Source organism: Thamnophis sirtalis, unplaced genomic scaffold, assembly GCF_051295495.1.
Source record: "Thamnophis sirtalis isolate CommonGarterSnake01/CBP01778 unplaced genomic scaffold, rThaSir2_p1.2 scaffold_15, whole genome shotgun sequence".
Classification (NCBI taxonomy): Eukaryota; Metazoa; Chordata; class Lepidosauria; order Squamata; family Natricidae; genus Thamnophis; species Thamnophis sirtalis.
The window spans coordinates 36,310,282-36,333,367 of record NW_028261395.1 but is presented as its reverse complement, the minus strand read 5'-3'; the positions used below and the strand labels follow the sequence as shown (position 1 = coordinate 36,333,367).

The window sequence follows — 23,086 nt, the reverse complement described above, 5'->3', positions numbered from 1 at the left end:
GGTGAGGTACCGACTTTTACTGTCAGGAGCCCCAGGCTGCTCCTGAGTGAAGGAGTGGAATGTGTGCCAATTTGAAGTAATGGAATGTGAGGCAACTGGCAGTTGGAACAGAGTTCTTTTCAGGTGGAGAGGGGGAGTAGAACTCTTTAGCATCAGAGCCAGGGGTGAAATTCAGCAGGTTCTGACGGGTTCTGGAGAACCGGTAGCGGAAATTTGGAGTTGTTCGGAGAACTGACAAATACCATCTCTGGCTGGCCTCAGAGTGGGGTGGGAATGGAGGTCTTGCAATATCCTTTCCCCAGGAGTAGGGAGGGAATGGGGATTTTGCAGTATCCTTCCCCTGCCATGCCAAGCCACACCCACAGAACCGGTAGTAAAATTTTTTGAATTTCACCGCTGATCAGAGCATGTTAATTACTGTATAAGAAATACTAATGATCTGATGGTCATTTTGGGAAATCCTTTCTTAGCTAGCACCTAGAAGCCAAGAGGAAGAGATGTGCCAAATTTCAAGTTTGTAGGCTGCACAGTTTTGGAGATTTCGTGATGAATGCATGGTACTTGGCTTTTATATATATTTATATATATAGCTATATAACAAGTTAAAAAGGACGATAATTATATAAAGTCCGATGCCCTGCAGCTTGTGTGAAACTAGGAAGTAAGCAAAAAAGCTCAGTAGGGAAATGTTAATGCAATAAAGTCTCCAACAAGTTTTTTTTCCATTCCTTCTTGTCACTAACACTGTTGTATCACTCTTTAGAATGAAATATTCAGATTCCTCTTTCCCTTCAGGGAGAATTCTCAAGATAAAACCTCCAGGTAGCCAAATGCACAGTCATATATGTATATACTAACTCAAAACTTCCTGCAGAGTTTGCTTGGATAGCATCTGCAAGTATCAAGAGGATTTGGCATGGAGGGTCACTTTGAGATTAGTTTGTTGGCAAAATTCCCCTGTTTGAGCTGTCTTGGTTTCATAATTTATCCACTTCCCTCAGCTGCTGAATTTCTGTTCAGGATGGTCTGCCCTAGGTTCAAGGTGGACGGAACTTTAGCAAAGAAAGATGATGCAAAGTGGCTTTTAACTTTCTGATTCTTCCGTGGAATGTTTGGCAAATCTTAAAGAATCATGAATTTGAAGTTGTAAAAAATTTCAGAAAAGGCTGCAGAATGTGCAATGGATTTAAAGCACTGTCTGTGTTCTGAAACAGGCAGCCTGCCCACAAAACATATTGGCATGTGAAACAAGATCTCAGCAGGCTGGGCCAGGCATTGTATCATTTGTTAGGCATTGTAATACTTGCTATTTTTGAATACCATCCAACATCCAGTGGGAGTTGTGAGTTTAATGGGTAGATTTATCTAGTAGCAAAGATAATCATTTTGAAAACCGTTTTTGGTTTCTGCCATCCAGATTTGGTAATAGACATTCCTGTATTCCTATTTTATTTCTCGAGAAAGAAAGTTAAACTAAAAAGTACCAAGAGGTAGCAGTGTTGAATGTGTGCATATAAGTGAAAAAGAGATACGGTTCCAAGAATAAATGTTAATAAGTTCAAACTCTTGTATTTAAGGAAATGTATATGGTAATATATTCCTTAGGAAGATTATTTTTTAGAACTGTTTTATTATGACAGTATTTAGTCTACTCAGGAAGATTTGTGGAGGTAATCAAAAAAATTGTAATTAGTACCAAGTAAATAGCAGTAGCACTTAGACTTATATACTGCTTCACAGAGCTTTTACAGCCCTCTCTAAGGTGTTTACAGAGTCAGCATATTGCCCGCAACAATTTTGGGTTCTCATTTTACCCACCTCGGAAAGATGGAAGGCTGACTCAACCTTGAGCCTGGTGAGATTTGAACTACAAAATTGCAGGCAGCCGACAGTCAGCAGAAATAGCCTGCGGTACTGCACTCTAACCACCGCATCACCGTGACTCATAACTGTGCCACCGCATGTGTATGTGTGGATTAAAATGCATATAGGATGGATTTATAGCAGGGTGAGATTCGATTTGGAATTATGTGCTGGCTATGTTGCAGACATTGGTACATTGCTTATTCAAAGATAAATGCAATTGATCATTTGAAGATAATTCTGGATGACAGATTATGATTGATCACCTACACCAGCGAATCCATTGACTTGTGTAAAGGATTTTACAGTGACACTGAGAAAGTAATAAAAGATCTGATAAGGACTGAGCCAAGAGATTACAGCCTGGAGATTGAAGGATGCTTGAGAAAGAAACTAATTTGAAGCTGGCTTGTATATAAATTTAGATAAATAAATACTCCCAGAGTCACCATACCTTAATTTTGCGTAGCATAAGGGGAACAGAAAAAATAGGCTTTCAAGATTGAGGTCAGCCCATAGAGGTAGTCCAGATCAAGATGTACACATTGCAGAGATTCCTGGAGTGCTACTTTCTTGTTCTAGGACCATGATGGCGAACTTATGGCACACATGCCATAAGTGGCACGCAGAGCCCTCTCTGCTGGCATGCGCACCATCACCCCAGGTTAGATCTCTGTGGCATTTCTTTCACGAGCTGTTTCCCTACAAACGACGAAACAGAAGCTCATGAAAGAAAAATATCTTACATCTTGCTGCGCTGCTAATGTTCGGATGTGCCGCCTCCCACTGGCCAACTTATCTTCGGGTCTCTGCTACACGTGTGTGCATGTCTGCGCATGCACGTGTCCGTGTGCATGCACACTTTTCAGTTTGGGCATGTGCATGCCCACAGTCTGGGCACTTGGTGTCTAAAAGGTTCACCAGCACTGTTCTAGGATATAGTAGTATCTTAAAAGCCTATCGGAGCACTTCCTGGGAGGAGCCTACTGGTGGGGGCAGCAAAAAATCAGCTGCCTCCGAATTCCTGGCTATGTACCTGTTTAGAGGATCTTCCATCTGACGTCTTATCAGGTTTTCTTATCCTTCAGGCAAGAAGGAAAGAAGAAACTGTTTTGCTGGCAAATGCTCTTCGATTTTTGCAGTTTTTGTGCTTGCAAGGAAAGGGGGGCTAGCCCAAGGCAGAACGGCTGTCCGTGCTGGGAACTTCAAACTGCCTTGTGCAGGACAAAGTAGGTCTCTCCCACTCTGCTCAAAGTTTTGTTTGATTTAATCTTATCACGAGCTGAATCCGTTTACTGCGTGGACAATAATTGTTTATCAACATTTTAGCTTCTTTTCTTTTTCTCCTCCGAAAAATTATTTACTTAGAGGCTTTTAAAATGGTGCCGAGCAGGCTGGTTTCTCCGGTAATAGCAAAATCAATAGTTCTGTGACCTGGGCTGGTTAGGAGTACATCACTGGGGGAAGATGACATTATATGGACATTGTACTGCCCTATCCATGCCTTCTTCATTCAGTGTGTACATGGATATGATAATGTCAGGGTACTGAGGATTTAATAGCTGCCAGCTGATGAAAGGTTGTAAGCTGTAATCAGCAAGGCTGATGCAATGAGGATTATTCATTGCAACTATGGTATAACTCTTTTAAGACTCTGATGGTGGGGTCCACAAAAGTCATTTACTGTTTTAAAAGGAGTCTATATATAGGTGGTCATTAGAGAGGAGTTTCTCTCTCTCGTGTATTCAGTTCTCTCCTTGTGACTGTAGTGAATGGTAAGGGAATTTATTTCTCCATGTATATGTCTGTATATATTTGTAGATAAACCACTGTTAATTGTCTAAAGCTCTATGTGCTGTGTTATTGCTCCTGGGTTTATCTCATAATACTAGTCACACTGCCAAAACTCTGACAGATAAGGATAACATTCTCAATAGTTTACATATATTACGCTATAGTTATACTATATATATTTGCTGAGCAGATCAGAAGCTCTGCCTTAGCACAGTGGCCATCAATCAGCTTTAACTTAATGACAGTAACAGCAGACTTTGCTGACATATAAACTTACCATGATGGGTGCTGATATTGAACTGAATGTTTCATTCCCCAAATGTGTATTTGTAAGTAATGTCATTTCAAGTGTTTGCAGGAGTTGAGGAATGGGTAACTGGCTTAGAAGACACTCAACCTATTTCTGATTTTTGGGGTGAGTGGATTTCATTTCCAAGGTTGGTTAGGATTAGCTTAATAGTAAAGGAAAAGGTTCCCCATACATGCATGCTAGTCGTTCCCGACTCTGGGGGGTTGCTCATCTCCATTTCAACGCTGAGGAACAAGCGCTGTCCGAAGACATCTCTGTGGTCACGTGGTCGGCATGACTAAATGCTGAAGGTGCATGGAGCGCTGTTACCTTCCCACCAAAGGTGGTCCCTATTTTTCTACTTGCATTTTTTACATGCTTTCGAACTGCTAGGTTGGCAGAAGCTGTGACAAGTAATGGGAGCTCTTACGGAGCACTAGGTATTCGAACTGCTGAACTGCCCACCTTCTGATCGACAAGCTCAGCATCTTAGTCACTGAGCCACCGTGTCCCTCAAGCTTCATAGTAGTTTGCCTTAAATTAAAATGTTTAGTTGGGAAATACATTGGTTCTAAAGTGGAAATAGTTCAGTTGCTGAAATATTTATAACTCTTGTTACTTTCATATCAATAAATCATGTTTAAAAAGGCTGCATGAGACCCCTGCATGGAAGAGATATTTTTGGCTTGAGGCAATTGCCAAAAGATTGATATTCATGGGAATATGGCACCTTATCTAAATGTGTATAAGAACAAGATTCTCTTATTTGTGTTCATATTATACAAATTAGAGTAGAATTAAAATGACTGGAGAAAACAGGAAAATCCTGTGCGGCATATTTTTATAGATCATATTTTTCGCTCCATAAGATGCTCCTGACCATAAGACTCACCTAGGTTTAGAGGAGGAAAACAGAGGGGGGAAAATCTGCCTCTTTCCTCCCAGCGTTCACCTGGTATTCATCTGGCTAGCGTCTTGCAGCAAACAGCACGCAGCCTAAAATACTATAGTTTTGTTGGTACAACTACCACATGGATCAGTAGCCACCTTGAATACACAATTAATAATAGTACATAGTATTTATTGTATAAATAATTCCGACTATCTGTCTTTGGTAATATAGACACACAAACAAGTGAGACTGAAAATTGAATAACTATAGGGCCTCAGCAAACAGTATACATACTGGCATGTATAGGCAGCACTGAAGTAATAAATAAATGCAGAAAAATCAATTACTGCCAACCTGCCTTACATTGAGGACCTGTACACTGCATGAGTCAAAAAGAGGGCCGTGAAAATATTTATGGACCTCTCACATCCTGGACATAAATTGCTTCAACTCCTACCTTCAAAACGACGCCACAGGGCACTGCACACCAGAACAACTAGACACAAGAATAGTTTCCCCCCCGAACGTCATCACTCTGCTAAACAAATAATTCCCTCAACACTGTCAAACTATTCACTAAGACTGCATTACTACTACTATTAGCCTTCTCATCGTTCCTATCACCCATCTCCTCCCACTTATGACTGCTGTAACTTTGTTGTTTGTATCCTTATGATTTATATTGATATTGATTGTTTCCTGATTGCTTATTTGTACCCTATGACTATCATTAAGTGTTGTACTTGTTCTTGACAAATGTATCTTGTCTTTTTATGTACATTGAGATCATATGCACCAAAGATAAATTCCTTGTGTGTCCAATCACACTTGGCCAATAAAGAATTCTATTCTATTCCATTCTATTTTCTATTCTATTCTATTTTCTATTCTGTTCTATTCTATTCTGTTCTATTCTGTTCTATTCTGTTCTATTCTATTCTATTCTATTCTATTCTATTCTATTCTATTCTAAATGTATAAATAATGATAAGTTGGAGGTCACCAAGTATAGTAATATGGCTTGTTCTTGGTGTCAGATTCCCCATAGAGGTTCTGTTTTTACAGGGCCAGGGTATAACTACTATGTGTTAGAAAAGAATTTTTGCCTAAACGACAGATATAGTGAAAGAGCCTGGTGACCAAGCAGATTTAGTGATAGCTTAAGTCAGCATTGTGAATGTTAGCAGTCAATGTACGATTCGACCTGCCTCCCATTTCAGCTATTTTCCATTTGCATTTCAGCTATTTCAATTCATTCTAACATTTCCACTTAAAATATGTTGTTCCATGTAGTGACTTCTGCCTAAGGATGCTACTCATTAACATTTCTATAGTGTGCCTTTACTGACATATTTTTAAAAACCTGAGTAATAGAGCTCTCATTCACTGAAACTAGGAAGCCACTTCTGAGTACAACTTAGACGAAGTTGAATATTTTAGTTCCTGAATCTCTTAAATCAACACTAAGAACCATATAAATAAATCAGAAAGAACATATTAGAAAGAACAAGAATTGCATTGGCCCAAATCCCCCATATTCAGATAATTAACCCATGATTTATTAATAATATTCTCCTGATGCTAAATGTCCCTGAGTTTTGTATTCCTGAGTTTTTCACACCTACAATTTCAGCTATTAATAGATTTTAATGGCTGTTGCATTGTTTTTAATTGTTTGTTGGTTGTATGCCACCCAAAGTCTCATTTAGTGATATGGACTGCTATATAAATATAATAAATTCATAAAATATACACCTATGGAAATTTGTTTTTGATGTTTGATCAAACTATAGGTTGTGTGTATTTGTTTCCATCAAGAAAATATTGGGATACACAACTGCTACATTGTTGAATTGTGATAGAAAATAACATTTGAGTATTCGTTTAATTCCCTAGAGAAATGATTAAACCTTTGGCAAATTCAAGGGTGTGTCTAGATGTTTTCTTTAGAACATGATGAATTTTCAGAAATTCCTGGGGCTGGAGAGGAGAGAAAGAAGAAAAACTAACATTTCTGATAATATGCATCCTCACAATGACCAATATTTAATTTCTTATTTAATGAATAAGGAAATAATATAATAAATATTTTATTTTTCTTTTATTCTTTTGACTCATGGTTTTGCAGGCTGGTCTCATTCGAACAGACAATGGTGAATTTTTCATTGAGCCTCTTGAGAGAGGACAGTGGGAGAAAGAAGAAGATGGGAGAGCTCACGTGGTCTACCGTAGGTCGGCTATCAAACAAGAGAGGACAGAAGCATTCAAAGATTATCATAATGAAGGTATGACTGAAGAAACAAACACAACAGAGGTGGGTTGTTACCTGTTTGGCTCGGTTTGGCCAAACCGGTAGTGGAATTCAGGCCTGGGTTGCAGAACCAGCAGTGACCCAGACCTGCCATGCCCTTGAATTGATTTCCTCACCGCTGCTAGGCCACCGCCATTTTAGACTTTAGTGATTGCATGTGTGCAGTTCACTGTAAATTGTTCTATGCATGTGCAAAGAAAAGTTTACATTGAACAGTGCACATGTGTGCGGTGGTTGCGAACTGGTAGTAAAACAGGCAGCAACCGACCCCTGAAACACAATGACACATTCATGTTATTTAGGAGACTGTACAGAATTCATATCTGATCTCAATCTGCATAGCATCAATTCCAAAGAAGGTGTAATTGTTCTTGAATGTCTCAAAGCAAAGACGCATTGGCAGAAACGTATTATTTGGTTTGGTTTTCAGTTAGTGGGCTGTATAAACCTAGCACTGTAGTTTGAAAAGCATCATTTATAGTTATATATCAGGGGTGTCAAACTTGATTTCATTGAGGTCAGGATTATGTTTGACATCAGCGGGCCAGGATGGCCATGGCCAAGGTGGGCGTGGCCAGCTCAATGTCACTTGTGTTGGGGGCGCCTGTGGAGGCCCGAGCGCTCTGCCAGCGAAAACGGAGCTTGGGAGGGCGGCCGTTTTCAATGGCAGAGGCACCGCAGGCCGATTCTTTGCTGTTTCCAGGGCAGCCCCATGTGCCAAATCTAAGCACCTCGCGGGCCAGATCCGGTCCCCGGATCTTGAATTTGACACCCTTGTTAGGCAAAACAATGTACATACCTATTGCTTCTGCCTCCTATTTTCCCCAGAAAAACCCTTTGAATTGAAATGGGCTGAGAGACATTAGATTTCGTGATGGTTATGATTTACTCAACAAACCATGGCTAAAAACTAAGGTTTAGCAAACCTGTAGGGGCAAAATATGATTCTTTTCACCTGTTGAGTGTTTTATGTTTATTCATTAGCCTCAATCTCCTGTGGTGGGGTGTTAGGTAAGCTCCCTATTGGGAGAGCGAGTTTGTTCACGGAAGCATTGTGAGAGTGGTGTTGGAGAACGCACAAACCAGCATACAGAGACACTGCAGTTTAAATAGGCTTTTACTTTCGTGGAAATAGAGGTATCAGAGTCCATCAAACAGTCTAAGTCATACATGGTTAAGACAGTCAGTCATCAACGTCTTTCAGTTAAGGGATAATCCAAATAACATAGTCCATAAACATACAAACAGTTCGGTACACAAAGTTTGCTAGCAGTTGCAAAACTTACAATAGCTCACGCTGATCATTATACGGGAGTTCTAAAAGCCAGCTTCCAAACAGTCAGATCAGATCAGCATCTAACAGTGATTCTGGCTCCATCTTATGGCCACTTGAGAAAACAGCAACCAATCACATTTTACAGCATGATTTAAAGAAACAGGTACAGCATTGTTACATGATTTATATATTGCCATCCCAACCGTTAGATTATATTCCTAACATGGGGTATGGAAGGATTTTGCACACACTGATTGGTATCATTCCACTCACATTTACTCTTTCCAATAAAGTTTCTTTTAATATTAAGAGCCATGATGACTCAGTGGTTAGAATGCAGTATTGCAGGCTTTCAGCTCACTGCTAAGAATTCGATCCTGACCGGCTCAAGGTTGACTCTTCCTTCCATCCTTCCAAGGTCGGTAAAATGAGGATCCAGATTGTTGGGGGCAATATGCTGCCTATAAAGGGTCAGAGAGGGCTGAAAAGCACTTGTGAAGCGGTATATAAGTCAAAGTGCTATTGCTAAGTGCTAATATTGCAAATGATAGGTGTTTCTCTGATTTGAAATCATTGCAGGAGCAAAAAGATTAATTCTTCTATCTACTACTCCAAAATGTAAATCTATGTTGGGCAATTTCCTAATTTTTTGTACTGGTTTGGAAAAAGATAATTTCATTCTGTGATCAGATGGGAAATAAGATAGGACATGAAATGCTAATAAGGAAAATGTGCAGGTTCCACCGTCAGCACTTTCATCCAATGCTAAGAGTAGAAGATATCCAAGATTATATCTTTAGGTGATAGAATACTGGAGTCTTGTCTAGAATTTATTCTATTGTGCTATTTTCAATTTGCAAACAGAACATTGTAAAAGTAGGTAGTGTAGCGTTGATGGCTTAGATCTTGTTCTTTCCATTGAGCTGGCTCTTCGGGACCTGTTTTATCCTTTGGCGGATGTAGCTGTCTTCCTTCTTCCTTCTATCCAGTACACACACACACACATACACACACACACACACACACACACACCATATATGTGTATGTGTGTGTGTGTGTGTGTATGTGTATATATATACACACACACACATACATACACACACATACATACACACATACATACATATTTATACACACACACACACACACCCCAGTTTGAATGCCTGAATGTGTGTGTATTCAGTGGTTGGATTCAAAAATTTTTACTACTAGTTCTGTGGGCGTGGCATGTGGGTTGTAGCAGGGGAAGGTTACTGTAAAATCCCCATTTCCTCCAGATCAGCTGGGACTCGGGAGGCAGAGAATAGATGGGGGCGGGGCCAGTCAGAGGTAGTATTTACCGGTTCTCTGAACTACTCAAAATTTCTGCTACCAGTTCCCCAGAACTGGTCAGAACCTGCTGAATAGTGGTTCTGGTGTGTATGCAGGTGTTATGGACCAATGCATTTTAAAGATACTATCAGGCTTATTAAGCCAATCCTATTCCATCCATTTCTTATGCTGTCATTTATTTTTAACTCTTCTAATTCCAGATTTTATCTTGGGTCAACTCCCCCAAGCCCTGAATCTAATTGAAGATCAGGTTAGTGAAGCAGAGAGGAAGAGGCGACATGCAAAGAAGGATGACTACAATATAGAGATCCTGTTGGCTGTGGATGATTCGGTTGTGCGGTTCCATGGGAAGGAGCACGTCCAGAATTATGTCCTCACCCTGATGAACATAGTGAGGCTCTTTCATCTTGTGTTTCTTGTCTTGAAGGGGAGGAAAAGTAAAAAGGAATTGGGCATAGTCACAGTGTGATCACACAGCCTTCCCGGTATGAGCATCAGGGAAGTTTTCCACATTAATTGCCCACATAAGAGGCCAGATGTATCTCCTAAAAAAAATCTGTGTATCCGGAATGAAGTCATAATACATAACATAATATCTTGAAGCATAGCATGACAATGTGGTATTACACATTGCAGCCTTGCCTGATTCCTTCAAACCATGTACTTTGCCCGGAACATATTTTCAGGTCTTACTGCACGAAAAATTTGATACCTATTTGGCACTCCAAAATACACAAATAAATTGGGCAGATGTTTTACAGAACATAGCATTCATGAGGAAAGGATCTACTTCACTGAAGTATAACAGGATTGTAAGATAGTTTTAAAGAAGATATTAAATACTGTATTTTTCAGAGTATAAGATGCACCAGAGTGTAAGATGCACCAAGGTTTTGAAGTGGCAATTTTTTTAAAAAAGTAGGTAGGTAGATAGAGGGATAGAGAGGAAGAGAAAGAGAGAGAATACAGTAGGTAGGTAGGGAGAGAGAGAGAATATGTAGGTAGGTAGATAAAGGAAGAGAGAGAGAGAGAGAAATACAGTAAGTAGGAAGAGTGTGTGTGTGTAGGTAGGTAGGTAGAGGGATAGAGAGAGAGATAGAATGATAGAGAGAGAAATACAGTAGATACCTAGGGAGAGGGAGAGAGTAGGTAGGTAGGTGGGTAGGTAGAGGGATAGAGAGAGGGAGAAATATAGTAGGTAGATAGGGAGAGAGAGTCGGTAGGTAGAGAGAGGGAGGGAGGGAGGAAGGGAGAACTATAGTAGGTAGGTAGGGAGAGAGAGAGTAGGTAGGTAGATAAAGGGATAGAGAGAGAGAGAAATAGAGATGAGAGAGATAGAGAAATACAGTAGGTAGGCAGGGAGAGATAGTGTAGGTAGGTAAGTAGGTAGAGGGATAGAGAGAGAGAAATAGAAAGAGGGAGAGAAATTCAGTAGATAGGTAGGGAGAGAGAGAGTAGGTAGGTAGATGGAGAGAGAGAGAGAGAGAAGAGAGAGAGAGAGAGAGAAATACAGTAGGTAGGTAGGGAGAGGGAGAGAGAGAGAGTAGGTAGGTAGGTAGATGTTGCCAGGTGTATTTATCCATGTACTGTATTTAAGGTTAAAATGTTTAAATCTTTTAAAAGATTTCAATAAAATGAGGAGTCAAAGGAGAGGAGAATTGATAAACCTATTGTCTTATTTTTTTTCTTGCAGATATTGAAAGTATATAAAGAAATATATATACCAGGGGTATCAAACTCAAGGTCCGGAGGGGGGCGGATGCAGCCCACGGGGTGATTAGAACTGGCCTGCGGGCTCCCCAGGAAACAACAAAGGACAGCCCGCAGTGCCTCTGCCAACGAAAATGGGCTGGCAAGCTCCGTTTTTGGCTGTGATAGCCTCCTGCAACCCTCTGCCAGCGAAAATGGTGAGTTCTGTTTTCGCTGGCAGACGGTTGCAGGAGGCCGTTGCAGCCAAAAATGGAGCTCTGCAGCCCATTTTTGCTGGCAGAGTGCTTGGGCCACCATAGGCACCCCTGACATGAGTGATGTCGAGCTGGCCACCCTGGCCATGCTCACTCCGCCCCCCGCCCTGAGGTCAAACACAACTTGATGCGGCCCTAAATGAAATTGAGTTTGACATCCATGGTATATACAGTATCATATTTCAAACAAACCTCTAAGTAGGTTGGTTTCTTTTCAAATTTTACTATCTTTTTACTTTTGAGCTTCCTACTTTCTTGGCTGATGGGGCCTCTATTTCTTCAGAAATACCTTCAAGATTAATTTCTTTGGCTTTTCCTGGTATGCTTTTTTATTGGGTTGTGATGTTGGAATTTTTGGTTTTTTTTGGTAGGGAGTACTAACTCTATTATTGTTGCTACGTTATACCCTCAAGGGACGCAGTGGCTCAGTGGCTAAGATGCTGAGCTTGTCGATCAGAAAGGTCAGCAGTTTGGTGGTTTGAATCCCTAGTGCCTCGTAACAGAGTGAGCTCTTGTTACTTGTCCCAGCTTTTGCCAACCTAGCAGTTTGAAAACATGTAAAAATGCAAGTAGAAAAAAATAAGAACCACTTTTGGTGGGAATGTGTTCTGTGTGCCTTTGGATGTCTTCGTACAGTGTTGGCTCTTCGGCTTTGAAACAAAGATGAGCACTGTCCCCTAGAGTCGGGAACGTCTAGCACAAATGTGCGAGGGGAACCTTTACCTTTTTCCTATGTTATACCATAGCGTTTATTGTTGCATTGTTTTAACAGTGAGTTGCCTTTATGGCTTTAAACCTTAGCAGTTGTCCTTTTGCAATCTAAAAAGAGTGAAATGCTGGATCAGCTTCACATGATAGTGTTTTTAAGTCTGAATTCCTAACAGAGCAATGAAAACAAATGATGCTGCTTTCACTACCATGCCAGGATAGATGATTTTAGTGAGCGTATGTCAGAGAGGCAAGTGTAATGGAATGTAAGTGCTTATTTGTGGCCAGCATGTGCTTTTAGCTTGTTTCCTTCTGGCTGTTTGGAGCAGGGAATGCCTAGCTAGTGAAAAGAAGAATAGAATATTGCACCCAGTTTTTGTCACCGTATGATAAAAAAGATGTGGAGACGCTAGAAAGAGTGCAGAAAAGAGCAACAAAGATGATTAGGGGGCTGGAGGCTAAAACATACGAACAGTTACCAGAATTGGGTATGGCTCACCTAGGGAAAAGAAGGGCGAGGGGTGATATGTTAGAAGTTCCAATATTTCAGAGGCTGCCATGAAGAAGAGGGGTGTCAACCTATTTTCCAAAGTACCAGAAGGCAAGACAAGAAACAGTGGTTGGAAACTAATTGAAGAGAGAAGCAGCCTAGAACTAAGAAGAAATTTCCTAACAGTTAATTGTTGAAATGGGTTGCCTTCAGAAGTTGTGGGTGCTCCATCATTGGAGGCTTTTAATTGGCTGTCCAAGAGACTGGACAGCCAATTGTCTGGAATGGTACAGGGTCTGCTGCTTGAGCAGGGGGTTGGAGTAGAAGACCTCCAAGGTCCCTCCCAACTCATTTATTCTGTCAGTCACATGTTTTAAAACTGTCATGGACAAATCATGTGTTTCTTCCTGGATAAATGGTTCACGTTATTGCTTATTCATGTATCCAGATGGTGGTGATATACCAGAATAAACATCAACACAAAAGCATTCTGTCCGTCCGTCCATCCATCCATCCATCCATCCATCCATCCATCCATCCATCCATCCATCTATCTATCTATCTATCTACCTACCTACCTACAAACACACACACCTCACATTTCAGATGATATTTAAACCTATCCTTCAGCATAAATTTCTTTGATTATTCATCCTATTCAAATGATAAATGGGTTTTCTCTTTTTCAGAAAGAAAAAGATTCCCTTTAATGCACTGCTGTTTATTATTTCCTGTCTGTCTCCCCGTCTCCCCGTGTCCCTCCCCTCCCCATTGATGGGTGAAAGCACAAAAGGCCCAAAACGGTCAGTTTTAATCCCAAACTTTATTTCCAAATCCATTTCATGGTTTACGCTCAGTGGGGAAAGCATTTCAGTTTGTCAGTATTTGGGATGCTGTCAGGATGGGTCCTGAAAGAGAGTTTCGGTGGCCTTTTGGGATGGAAAAATCTCCCTCAAAGAGCTAAAAGAAAATAAAGGAAACATGACCTTTGCTTAAAGCACAAATGAATCGTTTACCAAACTATTATCTCCTTTGCTCGCTTTGAGGCAGGTCTTTTCCTTCCCTTTTTCTTTGGTTTTTGGTTTTTCAGACTTTCCTTTTCACAACCTTGTCAAATTTCTGGCAGTCCTGGCGAGGAACACCCACAGCTTCAGGCCCTCCTTACTTAGTTATCCATCAAGGCTGGTGATCTTTTCAGAAGTTCTGTCTTTAGGCTGGATTCCCATTAAGTGGTTATGTCACACAAAGGGCAGCAGTGTTTCAAAAGGCGTTTGTTCGAGCCTTGGCAGCTTCCGAAGAAGCTTTTTCCCAGAATTTGACAAGGCCGCCTTCGCTTTTTCCTGCTGCTAAAATAACTGCAGAATAATGTATAGATTTCTTTTAAAGTAAAGCATGCCTAAGGCCAAATAAATGGGGACAGAGCCCTGTGGAGCCAACTCAGAATGCGGTAGGAGGTGGTTATATAACACCCACCTAACAATTATGGTTTTGCTTTGATTGGTTCAAGTACAGGTAAACTTCGACTTACAACAGTTCATTTAGTGACACTTCAAAATTACAGCATCACTGGAAAAAGTGACTTTATGACCATTCTTCACAGTTATGACCTTTGCAGCATCCCCCATGTTTACGTGATTAAAATTAAGATGCTTGGCAACTGGTTCATATTTATGACCATTGCTGTGTGATCCTCTTTTGTGACCTTCTGCCAAGCAGGGGAAGCCAGGTTCACTTAAGAACTGGGTATCAACTGCAGTTATTCACTTAACAACTGTGGCAAAAAAGGATGTAAAATGGGGCTAATAAGTCAAGGACTACCTGTAAAGATGAGCAAAAGTCCCCTTGATTCGTGTTTTTGCAGCTTCATATGTTGTGTGAATCCAAGCCATTTGGTTAAATATACAGTGAGCTCAACATGCTAAATAGTTTCTTTCACAGTCACAATTCTTTCAGTATATTGTGCAATGAAAATGACTTAACCCCCTAACCAAGTCAAGTAAGTGTGCAAACACAACATGTGCCTATAATTAAACCATGTTTAGCCATTATGCCCTTCCCTCCCTCCCTCCCTCCCTCCCTCCCTCCCTCCCTCCCTCCCTCCTTCCCTCCCTGCTGTAGAGGAGATGGTATTGTTTTGAGGATTTTTGTAATGAGGTGAAGCTGCTTTTACAAAGCATACAGAAGATGCATCTGCAACATTCAGATCAAATCTTATGGAAACCTACCAATGTTTCCCTGAAAATAAGACTGGGTCTTATATTAATTTTTGCTACAAAAGATGTATTAGGGCTTGTTTTCTGGTTAAGTCTTATTTTGGGGGAAATACGGTACTAAATGCATCTATCTGACTAATGATCTTAACTGGTACTTATTTTTGGCATAGGGCTTAAATTACGAACATCCTGAAAAAAATCATGCTAGGGCTTATTTTCTGATTGAGTCTTATTTTCCGGGAAACACGGTATCAATCTTAAGGTTGAGAGCAATGGGTTGACTCCCAATTTTTTGGAGCCTATCTCAGAATGTTTAATCCTTGAATGGTCTCCATTTTGGTTTTTCTGGTGAATTTCTCATACACTAAATTGTGGCACTGTTGCATTGTTCTAGTTCTCACTGAGTTACAAGGCTTTTTTTCTGGGTCCTATCAAACCTGTTTATTACAATTTTTTGGGGGGATGGAGGGGGAAACCTTGCAACAAAAGCACAAAAAAGCCTTATCATAATAAACACAATATGCTTCTTAACAACTAAGTGGGGCAGCTTCTCTAAGGAGTTGTTGCCTCTCCCGTGTTATCAGTCTTCAATCCACTTATAATCAAGGAATATCAATTTTATAATGACCAAAGGAAGTGATTAAATCAGAAGATCCATTTAGTTCAGGGGTGTCAAACTCACAACCCACGGGCTGGATACATCACGTGCTGGCCACACCCACCCCTGGATTAGTAAAAGGGAAAACAGTTGTGGTACGTCACGTAACAACGTGTTGTCACGAGTTTGACACCCCTGATCTAGTTTAATGTTTGTGCAGTGCTTTGGGTGTTTTGGATTTGAAAGCAAAATGGTGATTCAGAACAAATGGGACATAAATGCTGCTTCTATATAAACAGTGATTGGCAGTAATTTTGCAAGAATTTAAATCCTGCCTATAAATTTGGAGTTTTGACTCTTTGTATGTAAATATTTATATTTGTGCTCTGTAACCTGATTACATAGTTTAAGCCTCCCTTCAGAAATACATACTTCCTTTTCTTTAGTTGAATTGGTTGGAAAAAGTACAATTAAAGATTTCCAAAGACATTTGCGGGGTATCTCAATACTTATTTTGAAAATAATATGAGAAGTCTATTGGTTGATTGCTTAGAAATCTATCCTAAACTCATGAGCCTTTTAGCCTCTTGCAACTGTTAAAAATTAGTTTCTGCTTTATTTTTCTTTTGCTTGTGATTATTTGTGTTTTTTAAATAATCTATAACAACTTTGATCCACTAAAAAATCTTGTTGGATAAAATTGGAAAAATAAAAAAGTTATTGAAAATCCTAACATTAGTAGAGGAATTAAGCAATGCTAGATGTTAAGTTTAATCATTTATTTTGAAAATAGTTTGTAGATTGTTTAGGATTCTACCCTAAACGTATGAGTCATTTAGCCTCTTGCACCTGTTGAAATTTGGTTTGTTATATTTTTATTTTGCTTGGATTATTTGTGTTTTTAATTGCACATAACAACACATTCTAAGATTTGATCATTTCAAAAATCTTGTTGGATAGAAATGGAAAAATAAAAGAGTTCTTGAAAATCTTAACATTAGTACATGGAATAAGCAATGCTGGATGTTAACTTTACTCAAAAATAACGTGCCTTTTTTGTTTTAAGTTTTGTTTTGTTTTTGCATGACGTTTCTTCCTCAATTAGGAAATAAGTTAGTGGAATGTACACTTAAACCAAGTGACCTGCATTTCTGAAAAGGGAGGAGAAAAACTATGTTCAGAATTTATCAAAATCTTGCCCATAAATACAAACTGCAACGTGACCAAAACCCAGCAAATAAATGCTAATCCTGTTAGTTCACACCAAGAGTATCTCCTGCCAGATTGTAAGAAGAAAGGAACTGATGAACTAGTTGCTTGGGGGAGCAGAAATTATAGCACTGGTAGCAAGGAGGCTTAAAAGTCTTTTAGAGATTTCTAGGTGTTTATTAATAATTAATAAATACAATAATTATAATTAAGAATTATGTCCATACTATCTCAAAAGTGAATGTCTTGAACAAGTAAATTTAAATGGCATTTTGCATGGGAAGAGAAGGAAGGGATTGGGATCAATTGTTAGGTGAAGAACTTCCAGGAATGTAAATCCATCTATTACTGTTGTAATAGAAGTAAAAGCTAGGCATCCAATATGGCTTTTATCATTTATACTGCATTTTCTTCTATATTGGGCAAAGCCTCAGAAGTATTTAAAATTAGCTGCTTTTGCACTTGCTGGACTAATAAAAGGCAGGGCGAACAGTATCATGTGTTTATTTAGTCCTTTATTTGTTCACAACTTAATCCCACTCTTATTAAAAAATAATCCACTATGGGAATTAGTTTTTCCTTGCTTGTTTGCCTGGCCAGCAAGTTTCAGTCTCTAAATATGAACATCCAGAAAGTAAGCAAACACTTGGCTTAGTAGCTTTAAGCAACCTGCTGAAGCTGAAAACTTTGAAATTTGCAGAAATGGGAAATATTTGCATCTGTTTATATTTTCAATCAGTTAGAATGGAGCTGGAAGGGACCTTGGAGGTCTTCTAGTCCAACCCCCTGCTCCAACAGGAAACCTTATTCCATTTCAGATAGGTGGCTGTCCAGTCTTTTCTTAAATACCTCAAGTGATGAAGCCCATACAACTTCTGAAGACAAGCTGTTCCATGGGTTAATTGTCTACACTGTTAGGAAATTTTTCCTTAATTCCAGGTTGCTTCTCTCTTTGGTTAGTTTCCAACCATTGCTTCCTGTCTTGCCTTCAGGGGCTTTGGAAAATAAGTTGACGCCCTCTTCTTTGTGGCGCCAAATGCTGGAATGCTGCTATCGTGTCCTCTTTTTCTCTCGACTGGCCATACTCAATTCCTGCAACCATTCTTCATATGTCCAGGCCCTTAATCCAGTGGTGAAATTCAAATTTTTGACTACCAGTTCTGTGGGTGTGGCTTGGTGGGCATGGCAGGGGAAGGATACTGCAAAATTCCCATCCCCTCCCCACTCCAGGGAAGGATACTGCAAAATCCCCATTCCTTCCCCACTCCAGGGAAGGATACTGCAAAATCCCCATTCCTTCCCCACTCCAGGGGAAGGATACAGCAAAATCTCCATTCCCACTCCACTCTGGGGGAAGGATACTGCAAAATCTCCATTCCCACTCCACTCTGGGGCCAGCCAGAGGAGGCATTTGCCAGTTCTCTGAACGACTCAACATTTCCGCTACCGGTTCTCCAGAACCTGTCAGAACCTGCTGAATTCCACCCCTGGCTTAATCGTTTATTTTTATTCAATTTGTATGATTGCCCAGCTCACCTAAATGGCTCTGGGCAGCTCACAACAGATTAAAAAAAGTGATCAGTAAAAAAACCAATGTAGAAGTACATAAAAACTATCCATGATTAATTTAAAAAACACAAAATGTGATCAGCAGCAAAATTCATCCTAGGTCAGCTCCATGCAGCCATTGTAAAGAGTTCCCCATCATTGTCAGAATTCCAGGCGCAATGGCATAGCTCTGTGCTGGTATTGCTTATGTATTACATTCCTAACAGTTGTGTTTACAAATGAAAGGATAAAGCTCTTTACACTTTGTTTGTCTACATGAAGCTGAGAGATGGGATCTAGCTCCAGCAGCTACTAGCGGTTCCTGCCACCTTAATCTGATTAGAGAGGAGGGGGGGGGGACCTTCTTGTGATACTCTTGAAGAGAAAATTGTAACTGGTACAATTTAGTGCTAATTAAGTTGCCTGATTACTTACTGTACAGTGGTCGAGACATTCGTGCTGGGCTATCTGGAGTCCCATCAGTACCTGGGGAAATAGATTTTTTTTATTAGTGCCTTGCCATTTATTGCTCCCAAAATAATTTTCTGTAGATCAGTGTTTCTCAGCTTTGGCAACTTATAAATGGATGGAACAACTTCCAGAATTTCCTAGTCACCCTTGCTGGTTGGAGAATTCTGGGACTTAAAGAACTCCCAACTTAAAGCTGCCAAGATTGAAACATTGCAAAGATGATAGATGCTGTTTAATTTGTGTGTGTGTGTGTGTGTGTGTGTGTACACACACTGGTTGCAACGGGATCCGGAACCCACCATTGGAGAGAGGGTAAGTAGGTAGATGTTTCCAGGTGTATTTATCCATGTGCTGGAGGAAATCGCTGACAATCTGCAGCACCTAAGACTGATGGCAAACCTTTTTTGCCTTGTGTGCCATAAGGGGGGAGCACAGGGGGTGTGTGTGCAGGTGTGCTGCACCCATAATGCAATGTACAAGCCCCCAGTGTGCATGTGTGAATGAGAGCTACTCCCCCCCCCCGTTTTTTGCATGCTTTTCTCGCCCTCCCCAGGCTGCAGAGGCTTTATAGGAGCCTGGGAAGGGCGAAAAAAGCCTTCCCTGCCCCCCCCCCCCCCATGAGGCCATCTGGAGTCTTCAGGGGCCTTCAGGAGGCTTCCCTAAAGCCTCTAGAGAATTAAAAAGGACCCTACGAGCAAACTGGAAGTCCATTCCCGAACTTCCAGTTTGCCCATAGGGATGGTTTTTTGCGCTGCAGAGGCTTCAGGGAAGCTCCTGAAGCCTCCAGAGGGCCTCTGGAGGGAGCGGAGGGGCTCTTTTTGCCCTCCCCAGGCTCCTATAAAGCCTCGGGAGCCTAGGGAGAGCGAAAAAATGCCTTCTAAATAGGCTGAACTCAGCTGGCCAGCGCACGCATGCACGCTGGCCAGCTGACAGGGCAACGCCTCGTGTGCCCTGACAAATGGCTCCGCATGCCACCTGTTGCACGCCATCCCGGACCTAAGACTTTGTTTCTGCTGGCACAGCACCTGATCAATCTAATTCTCAGCAATCAGTTAAAGAGCTTTCCAAAAGGGAAAAAAAGTTTTTTGCACTCTGCAAACATCCCAAAAGCGGCCCATTTTTTTTTGCAAAAACAGGCCCATTTTTTTAAAAAAAATGCATGAGTAGCCTTGGGGGTCCTTGTAGAGTGCTCCTGGGGGAATGGGGGGGGCAAAAATGAGCAGAAAATGGCCCATTTTTCACAAAACCGGGCCTGTTTTTTGAAAAAAAAAAAAAAGAAATTGCATGCATAGCCTTATGGAGGCTTATAGAGTGCTGCTGGGGGCTGGGGGGGGGGGAATGGGCTGTTTCTAAGCTCATTTTTGCCCTCCCCAGCCCCCAGGAGCTCTCTGAAAGCCTCCATAAGGGTATGCACAGCCATTTTTGTGAAGGGGTGGGGCTTCAGGAGGCAAAAAATGCTGTATTCAATTTATAAGACACACCCAAATTTTCAGCCTCTTTTTTGAGGAAAAAAAGTGCGTCTTATACTCTGAAAAATACGGTAGTCTCTTAAATTTCTATCTATTTGGGTTGTCAAATGGGGTAATTGTGGACTAAATTCCCTTAGGGAAGAGTTTAATCTGGGTTATTCATCAATCAAGCTTTTGACAAAGTAGAATCTTCCTCTTCCCACAGTGAAAAGCGGAACTAAAGGTAACATCCTCTCATTATTAAGAACAACTGTGGGGTGATGGGAGTTCAATAAAGACTGCTCCAGGATAAACAGTTACTCTTCCTTCCATGGTATTCTTCCAATCCCAGTCAGCCCTTCTTTTGTGCCAGATATTTATTTAAACAGCCTGAGACATAAAAAGACCTTGGAAACAAGGGGAGTTGAAAACAAGGAAGCCTTTAATTGTCTGGTAGTGATAGAATCAGGGAATGTCAAAAAAAGAAAAAAAGCATTCATGGGAGATTTAATACAATACAATACAATAGCAGAGTTGGAAGGGACCTTGGAGGTCTTCTAGTCCAAGCTCCTGCCTAGGCAGGAAACTCTATACCGTTCCAGACAAATGGCTCTCCAACATCTTCTTAAAGACTTCCAGTGTTGGGGCATTCATAACTTCTGGAGGCAAGCTGTTCCACTGACTAATTGTTCTAACTCAAGAAAAGTAGATTCTGAAAGTTTCTTCCCATATTCTCATTCTCTCATACTAAATATTGTAACACTTGTGCATTTCTACATCAGTATGATGTAAATGTTGGGAAATGTAGTTTATTCAATGTAGCTTTGGAAAGTACCTTGGAGTTGTGAGGGGAAAACATCTGAAGATATTTTGATATTTAAAATGCAGTTAATGCTCTTTTTAATACAATTGCACTTCTTATCTATATTCTTTTTTTTTAAAAAAAGAACCTGAAACTCTTTAATTTAACCCAGTGGTTCTCAACCTGTGGGTCGGGACCCCTTTGGGTTTCGAATGACCCTTTCACAGGGGTCGCCTAAAACCATAAAAAATACATATTTTTGAAAAAATATGGAAAACATAAAATAATTTATGACACCACAACATGAGGAATTGTAGTAAAGGGTCGCTGCATTAGGAAGCTTGAGACCCACTGATTTAACCTTTTGAATATTTGTCCTTACTTGCCGCCTGAAACTTGCTGGTACTTATAATTGCTTATTTTAGCTCTCCCTCAGGAAAGTGTACATCTAGGGTGAATAAGTGAGATACTTTGCAAACACAGAGTTTGATGCAGCAATAAAGTCTGTTCACCGTTATCTGATTAGTGAAAATCAAATCTTGTGCACTCCTTGATTTGCAGGAAATGCAACTTATTACTGTAACATTAAACCTTGTGTCTAAATTGGGTCTGATTAGAGCTAATAGGTGAGGGATAATGGGTTTTCAGAGCAGGTAATGCCATTGGTGTGAAGAATTAATAGTGCACTTTTCTATTCCAATATTTGAGGATTCTTTATGTATGAATATTACTAACTTCATATTTGTCAGTCAGATGAAGACTCTTGACTAAGGAATCACAAATAGAATATTTTTTCTGCTGACCTTAGTCTTTGATTAAGTTATTGTGCTTTTAGTCCTAACAGCATGCTCATGAAGTTTTTAGAAGAATGAATTAATGTCAATAACCTAGAATTCTACATCCATTAATTTTTTACACTATTCCAATGTGGAATTACAATTGAAAGAATTAAAAGAGATTTCTGTTTTTTTTTTTTTAAAAAAAATCCCACTTAAGAAGTTTAAAGCGTGGAATGCACAGCATGGCATAAAACAGTGTTTTCTGAACTTTAAGATGTGTGGGCTTCAACTCCCAGAATTCTGGGAGTTGAAGTCCACACATCTTAAAGTTGCCAGGCTACCTTAAAAGATAATGATGCTTTTATTTTACAAAATCTTTTCCAATGAAACCTTGGCCTTTTAAGAAGTCATAGAGCACTTCCTTGTTACCTGCTCACTTGTTCCTGGGGCTGCCACTGAAGAGTGTTCGAAGACTACAGCTGGTCCAGAATGCAGCCGCGCGAGCGATATGGGGTATATCTAGATACACCCATGTTACACCTATCCTCCGCGAGCTGCAGTGGCTCCTCATTGGTCTCTGGACACGTTTCAAGGTGCTAGTCGTTACTTTTAAAGCCCTACATGGTTTAGGACCTGGCTACCTGAGAGACCGCCTCCTGCCACTTACCTCCCAACGACCAACAAGATCGCACAGTTTGGGCCTCCTCCGGGTGCCGTCAACCGGACAATGCCGGCTGGTGGCTCCCCGGGGGAGGGCCTTCTCTGTTGCTGTGCCGGCCCTGTGGAACGATCTACCCACAGAGATCCGGACCCTTACCACTCTCCCGGCCTTCCATAAAGCCGTCAAGACCTGGCTGTTCCGGCAGGCCTGGGGCTGTTGATTGATATCCAGCCCCGCTTAGATGGAATGGATGATGTGGAATTTTAATATTGTATTTTCTATTTTTAAATTTTAAATGTTTCTTTGTCTTGTTGTGAGCCGCCCAGAGTCCCAATGGGAGCAAACAAATTTTTATTAAACTTGGAAACTCTGCAAATCATTTTAAATGTTTTGATTAAAATTGGGTACCTCTTAAAGCATTGAGGCGGTTGCATCTTC

The 23,086-nt window shown here is 40.6% G+C and overlaps 1 protein-coding gene across 1 annotated transcript in view; it reads left to right on the top strand.

The window, feature by feature from the left end:
• Nucleotides 1–23,086, top strand: part of ADAMTS14 (ADAM metallopeptidase with thrombospondin type 1 motif 14) — an 84,829-nt gene that overhangs the window by 13,067 nt on the left and 48,676 nt on the right. The window contains exons 3-4 of the mRNA XM_087702638.1: nt 6,967–7,123; nt 9,958–10,148. Of these exons, the coding sequence (XP_087558764.1) occupies nt 6,967–7,123; nt 9,958–10,148 (348 nt within the window). The remainder of the gene's footprint in view (nt 1–6,966; nt 7,124–9,957; nt 10,149–23,086) is intronic.